We start from the raw sequence: 7,887 nt of genomic DNA, 5'->3' as shown, positions 1-7,887 counted from the left end.
TCAATGCCTTGACTAGTGTATAAGCCTGTTTCTCCAATATATCGTACTTCATCTTAGTGTCCCTTAGGACTTGGCTGAAAAAGGAAATGGGTTGATCGTAACCATGTTCATTTTTCTATAACAATACAACAACAATGGTATGTGGAGAGGTGAAGGAAAATATGTAGAAGGACATTAAATAATCGAGGCTGACTAGCACTGGGGCCTCAGCCAAAGCTTCTTTGATCCCAGTGAAAGAATCACGGGGGAAGAAGCTCCATTTAACTTTGTTCTCCTTCTTGAGCATATTCGTGATAACTTTAACTATCTCAGCATAGTTGGGTACAAATCGCCTTAAGAAATTTATCCTCCCCAAAAAGGCTTGGACCTCTCTCTTGTTTCTAGCAAAGGAATGAGGCTGATGGCTTTGACTCATTCAAGATCAATCTTTAATCCTTCCTGTGCTACTATGTTCCCAAGCAACTTCCCCTCACTCAGGGAAAACTTAGATTTCTTCGAATTCAGAGAGAGGCCATACCTTATGCACTTCTCAAAAGCAAGCTTTAAATGGAGGATATTCTCTTCATCAGTCTTATAAAAGACTGTGATGTCGTCTAAGTAAACTACCACAAATTTATCTTGCTCGCCCATGAAAGATATGTCCATAGCTCTTTGGAATGTGGCTCCTGCATTTATCAACCCAAATGGTATGCAGGCGTACATGAAGGTCCCCCACAGGGTAGTGAAAGCAGTCTTTTTCTAGTCCTCAGGGTGGACCACCACTTGGTTATATCCCGAGAATTAGTCCATCATGGACATTCTGGCTGCACCCACTACCTTTTGCAATATATTATCCATCTTGGGCAGAGGGTGGTTATCTTTTAGAGATGCCATGTTTAAATTTTGGAAGTCCACACACAACCTTATCTCCCTGCTCTTCTTTTAGATAGGGACCAAATTATTCACCCACTCAGAGTATCTTAGAGGGACTATCATCTTGGCTTGCAACAACTTCCTTACCTCCTTTTCAATGGAGGGGAGTAAGAGTGGGTTTATTTGTCTAAGTTTTTGTTTACATGGCTTTATCCCACTCTTCAAAGGAATCTTATGTTGAATAATATTTGTATCAAATGATTTCAAATCATCATAAGACCAAGAAAATACATCTTTGTAAGTTTTGAATAGGTCTAAACACCTCTATCTGTATTGCAAGGGGATTCCATTGGACAACTTGATCATTTGGGGTTCTTCCTCTGATCCGACGTTACAGTCTTCTTCTTGCTCATCATTCTCTGGAGCCATTTGTTTGGACACTATGTTACAAGTCCACGAGGGATGGTATTCCCTTTTAGTTGCAAATTTTTTTCCTAGCCACTATTTCTTTCCACGAAGTGGCTTCTTGTTCTGCTTCTTCCTCTTCTTGATCGATAGTGGAGTGGGAAAAATCACCAACGAATTCTATGAATCTTTTTACTTGCTCGTCATCTTCGAATACCTACCAGTGTTTGACATTATCAGGTATTGAAGGCATGTGTCTGACTTTTATCTCATATCTAAGGAGTGGATTCTGTGGGGGCCTGAAAGTGCTTGCAGCTTCCGCAAGAGAGTCATCCATCCCGTTTTCTTCCCTGGGCAGAAATTGGATGTTAAAGACTAGGAAGAAATTGTCAATTAAGTCCCACACTTCATTTTGGTACGTCCTCAGCTTGGGATGTTTGGCTTGGCATTGATCTCGGATCTGTTTCACGACTAGATTATAATCTCCATAGTTCAACAGGCTTTCAATGTTCATATTTCTCGCCATTTGTAACCCCAGGAGCAATGCTTCGTACTCCGCTACATTGTTGGTCACCTCAAATTCGAGCTTGAAAGAGAGGGGTATCATGCTACCTTCTGGAGATACCAACAATATTCCAGCTCTATTCCCATCTTTTGAGTTTGCTCCATCGAAGTATAACTTCCATACCTCATTTTCATTTAAATGTTGGTATTTCAACTGCCTTGTCAAGTGTATTGATGCTTCTTCTAAGAGGTTCTCATCTTCTTCTAAGAATAGGTAGGAGATGTCACTGTCTTTCCCATGCACTGGGGAGTTCTCTGAGCCTTTAGCTGGGGTCATGGTTTTCACAAACCGGGATTCTCTGTACAACCTCCTTTGCTCACCTCCAAAAGTGGGAATGGTGGCATAAGTCAGATCTAGCTTGATAGAGCCACCCACCTTGGAACCCCAAGATCTAGATAAGAGCATTCCAAAGCGAGGAGGTATGTCTGCCACCACTATATCCATGACCACACTCTTCACTAGGATCTGAGCCAGGTTTTCCACTAGATCCTTTATCATGCCTAAGCACTTGACTCTCTTGGAGTCAAAGGAGTACAAGTCTTTGTATGGTTTGGTGATCTCCAAACCTAGTTGTTCCATTACTAATAATGGCATGAGGTTGTGTGAAGCTCCTGAATCCAGCATGTAGTTATACAACAAAATTTCATGGATCACTAAAGTCACATAAAATGGTGTAGTAAAGGGATCCAACTCTTCCACACGTGGCCCAAAAACAACCACTGGACTCTCCTCCTCAAGGTTCAAACTATCATGGGATGGTGTTGAGCCAGTTGGGTGCATGAATTTGGAGACTTGAGCTTTGTAACGAGGTTTCTTTAAAATCTCAGTCAAAGGAATAATTTTTTTTACCTTTTCCAGCTCCTTCTAGAGGTTGAACGTATCTTGGGCCATTTTTGCATCTCCATGCTCTATTCTTTCTCCCTTCTCGCTGGAAGTTGTCAGCAGAGTAGGTGCCTCTTTATCTGTGTGTCCCTCAGGACCATTGCTCTCTTTATTTGCATATACTCCTGTCTTGGGTGAGCCAGGATGCAACTTATCCTTCCCTTTGGCTGGGGCGGGAGGAACCACTTGGGGAGAAATTTCCCCTTGTTGTTCTGGTTCTCTCGTCCTCTTCTTTGAAGATCTTATATTATACTTACGTTGTGGCTATGATTTCATGAAATCTGAAAACTGTCTGCAATAATAATCCATATCTTGATCCTCTGCTACTGCTTCTCTGTGGTGACTGGCCTTTTGGTGAGCCATATTCTCATGTTCCTCTTCAACAAAACCAACATATATATTTCCTTGCATCTCCTGATTATCTGACGATTGTTTGTTGGGACTATCTTCCAAGTATTAGGGATGAGGAATCTAATCAAGCTTCTCCCTTCTTTCCCTTGGAATTTGTTGCAGTGGAGGACTTCCATATTGCTGGTTATAGCCTAGGTTGTTGATTTGAGCATTCTGCCTGGAGAGGTTCTTGTTCTCGATCTCGAGCTTCCCAGACTTTTGTGACAAACTCTTGATGAGTTTGTCTATATCGTCCCACTTTAGGTCCGATGATTCTCCAACTCGACCAGAGGAGAATGCCTCTTCTTTTCCCCTTTTGGGTTCAGTAGGTTCTTGCTTTGCTCTCGACTTCCCTGCCGAGGCCATATTGGCTTCCACTTTGAGAGAATCGATCTGAAGTTGGTCCAGAGTGGTAGATTTACTTTCTCTTAGGGTAAAACCAACATTATAGTCAAAGGCTCCCAAGAAAACCACACGAGCTATAGCTGGGGGAGGCTTTATGTCAGCTGGCAGGTTATTGAACTGCTTGTTGAATCTTTTGATAAATTATGTAGTATCCTCCTTGGATTTTTTATTATTGCATTGAACTCAGTAAGGAGGTACTCATGGTTCCTCTTTTCTCCTCATTTCTAGGTGAAAGAGTTTTCAAGTTTCTCCCATGAAGTGATGGAGGCATTAGGTAGGTATTTGAACCATTTTCTAGCATCTCCATTGAGGGATTGTACAAACAATCTCATAATCGCATCCAACTGTTCCACATTTATGTTCTTGGAAAAAGAATTAAAGGTTTCAATGTGACTTTGTGTCGTGTTATCATCTTCCCCTTTGAACCTAGGCAAATGTTTTAGGTAGTCTTGGGGAATTCCACTTAGAGGCTGAGGTAGATAGAGAGGTGCATACTTATTTAGAAAGAAGCCTAGAAGAGCCATCTGGATTAGTGGAGGAGGATCCAAATTTGCTTGAGGAACTGAGGTTAATACCACAGGGGTTGTAGGGGAAGGAGGTATGTCAAGGCCTTAGGAGTAAGTCCTGAATACTGAGCAGCAGTAGGCTGAGAAATGGAAGAGGGAAATCCAAAGGCTGGTGAGATGGTAGCATAGTCTGGGAGAGTTTTTTCTTTCCAGACATTCTTCGAGATTAATTTTTCAGGGTAAGATACGAATGGGACTTTCTACTGGGATTTATCTGAGTGAGTATGTGGATTTTTAAAAGCCAAGATTATGAATTATAGTGAGGGGTGTGTGGAGCCACAAGGTGATATGAATGCAATCATAACAGACTTTGATCACCTATTCAAAGAGTGTTTGGCTTGTCATATCCCCGCGGAAAAAATCCTTCAATAAGCTCCTCAGAAACGGTGCCAAAGATGTTGTATCTCCCAGAGACAATCTTGGACTGCTTCAAGGCCAGTGCTTGGGCACATCTAAAATGGTGTTTCTCAAATGATTTACCAAAGACTGGAGACCACACTTATGATCTATTGGTAGATACATACATGGGAAATAGATTGGTTCATTAATCCAAGGGAATGAATCATGGATTTCTGATACTTCTTCACAAGTTTAGATCTCAGAAATAAGCATAAAAATAGTGGAGGCCAAGAGCTTCAAGGTCTTACAGCGTAATAATCATTGTAGGGCGGGTGAGAGAGGATAAGAGATGAGAGTAACTCATCACATAGAGCATAAGGCTTCAAGACTTCTATATTTAACACATAGAGCTTGAGGAATTAAGTATGTCTATGCTTATTTGGGCTACAAGCAGAAATAATGAATGAAGAGGGAGCTGAGAGCTATGATTCATGTGCTACAGATTTAAAGATCTAATCTCAATATTCCTCACAGGAATTTACATAAACAATGTTCAGACAAATGAATTTGTGAAACAGTTACATGCATTTGCATTAACATATAGATACTAATGAATCTGTGAGGGAGCTTGAAACACATCTAGCAACAATAATTACATGAATTTAGGGAAGAAGCATGAACATAAAAATGAGTTAAACAAAGGGGAACACATACTGTAATCCTTTGAAGAGGGAATCACCACTGTTTCCTTGATATTCTGAAAAGATCTATATTACAAAGGAGATACAGTATGAAAATATAACATGTAGTGTTTTCTCTAGAATTTCTGAACCTTTTCTAAGTCTTGCTTTCCTCTTTTCATCTAGAGAGGGAGGCAAGACCATTCACTATAAAAAATATCTAAAGTCTCTACTTAGCTATCTAGTCGACTAGCTGTATTAGTCATAAATGGCCCTATGGCCCAAAAATATTACAGAATTGAATGCCTTAGGAAAGGAGGCATGTTACAGTATATCACAATAAATAACCACAAGGAAAAATTACACAAAGATCTCCTTGCCCATCCTTTGATCATCTCGATTTGTAGGATCCGTTCTAGCTAAGGTATGTCCTCCTGCACTATTTCATAGACCTTTGTCTTTTCTGCCTTTAATCCATTCAGCGCTGACTCTTGGACCTGCATCTCAGTGATCTTCCTATGAATCGGCCCATCCTGTGCCTTGAATGCACCACCTGCTCCTCTTAAAACCATAGCTGCCAACCCATCACACCCTTTAACTCTTTGTCCTACACTATTAGTGCCTCGCTGTAGTGTAACAACCAAATTTCTTAGCCGTGGGAATTTGTACCTCTAAACAGGAAAAACGGGCGTTTTGAATTCCTCCTTAGCCCCCTTTATTTCAGATCCCTATGTGACGTTATTCAATATGACCGAGGTTGGGACTAGGGGTTTAGTCTTTGAGAGCCAAGGCTTCAAACAACCGTGCGGGGGGACATTTTCCCTTTATAAATTGAATTTCCTCTTATTGCCTCTTACACCACACTAGCCGATATCCCGGAAGTGAAATCCCTATACAATACAAGACATAACCTATCACATTTGGGGGCTCCTTTCCTTATCACAATCGCAGCTGGGGAGGAAACACAGCTGAAGAGAAAGCTTTACATTGGGTGATCGTCGATCACCAATTGCAATGGGTGATATCATCACTGCCACGTGTCACCTTGTGAGTGGTGACACGTGGCACCCAGAAATGGCCCCATAGCACCCTTGAAAATGCCAAAAACGAGTGACACGTGTCCACCCACCATGTAATCATCCATACCTGCAACGTCATTGATGACGTCAATTGCCATGTCAATCGGTCGGGCCTTGGTTTTGCAGGGAGTTCCTTTGTATTTGAAAATAATCTCTCCCCAAGACTTTTGATGTAAGCATCACAAATCGGTAGTTTTGTAGGTCTTTTTAAGTTGAAACCCTGCCGAATCGGTGATCCCCCCTAGAGGAGAGAGAAAGGGGAGGCCCTGCCCTTGTTTGTTTCGTAATTTTCTTTGTTAACTATTTCGGCCCTTCCCCACCGCATGAAAATATATCGCAAATCCCCCCCCCGCCCCGCATGTTTTGGAGTATGCCGTAATTGATGGACTGTTAGATTTGCGGGATGCGAGATGCAATATCGGCATTCAGGACTACGATATGTTGATATGCGATAAAAGGTGTGCCCGGACCCGCCAACTGCTGATATGCGATATCGACGATTGGTGATCACTACTTTTCATTCTGTCATTGTTCCTTGCCTGTTGACCTCCACCGATATTTGATTTGCGATTGCGATCCCCCCCCCCCCCCCCCCCCTCTGATTGTGGTTTGCTTCCACACTTAGTCATTTCCTTGGTTTGCTAGGCCTTTTCCAAGGTAAACTTCAAAATTCCTTAACTTTTGCGCCAAGAGTCTGTTTTCAGACTTCCATATATAGTTGGAAATCTATTTTCGAGTACTACGCAATGGACAGGGTATTATTTGGATCTAATAACTTCTATTTCCTAGGAAAGAGGCTCCAAACTTTGCTGCTCTTGGGAAACCTTGGCCAATTGAAACCCACAATGAAGTGAGTGAAAATAGATCATCTGAAGGATCTACTGCGCCCAAAGCAGTTAGTAGAGCTTTCTTTTGAGATGGAATTGACTAGAGAACCTCTAGCGTTGACATGGCAGTAGGTGATTGTGCCAAGTCATATACTATACTGTATGTATGGGCTACTCAGTTAGAAGCCGCACTACAACGTAATGGTCCTTTGGGGATCTTAGGAATTGACTCAACTTTAGGTTGAGGGATCTGTAGTGGACCATTTGGTGTCGTAAGAGGCTCAGTAGATGCTTTGGTTTTGGACTTAGTGGCAGACAAAGTCGATGGCTTGTCATATTGACATGACCAAGTTTTCAAGTTGATATCAGAGGTATTGATCTCGTCAGAATTCATCATGAGGATCTGGTAGTCACCAGGACCAGAAGGTTGGGGAGGGTGGGCTACTTGACCTTTTATGAGGTTGAGCAACAACAAATCCTTGCTGAGGGAAAGGATTTGTGAGCACGGTCATTTTAGATGGCGTAGGATTCTGAGGTGATTGCTGCATGGGCGGTTGACCTCTAGAAGTTGATTGGGATTCCCACATTTGGCGCATCTGGGGTAAGAGGTGACACTCATGAGTATAATGGCCATGTACACCACAACGTGCACAAGGCTTGTTCATATGATTAGCCTTGTTTTGCTTAGGTTGGTTGCCTTGTTGCTGGTTTTTGGTGTTAGGCTGCTTCCCCTAGGGTTCATTATGTTGATTACCTTGGTTACCCTTGTTACCCTTCCCCTTATTCCTTTTCTTTGAATTTTGGGGATTGGTCGCACTTTTCTATGAAAAAACTTGACCTTGAGGGGGTGGTGGCTGCTGGAGCTGAGGATGCATGGGAGGCTGTGACGTTAATGCC

General features: G+C 42.2%; 1 protein-coding gene across 1 annotated transcript; it reads right to left on the bottom strand.

Annotated features, from left to right (window-relative positions):
• Nucleotides 1-1,474: 1,474 nt before the first annotated feature.
• On the bottom strand, nucleotides 1,475-2,098 carry LOC149145628 (uncharacterized). The gene has a single exon (XM_089452512.1). The coding sequence runs from the start codon at nucleotides 2,096-2,098 to the stop codon at nucleotides 1,475-1,477; it is 624 nt and encodes a 207-aa protein (XP_089308638.1).
• Nucleotides 2,099-7,887: the final 5,789 nt, after the last annotated feature.

This window comes from Pinus tabuliformis, chromosome X (genome assembly GCF_031772625.1).
Source record: "Pinus tabuliformis cultivar Carrire ecotype Pingquan chromosome X, CPIR1, whole genome shotgun sequence".
Classification (NCBI taxonomy): Eukaryota; Viridiplantae; Streptophyta; class Pinopsida; order Pinales; family Pinaceae; genus Pinus; species Pinus tabuliformis.
This window is presented reverse-complemented; position numbering and strand designations above follow the sequence as displayed.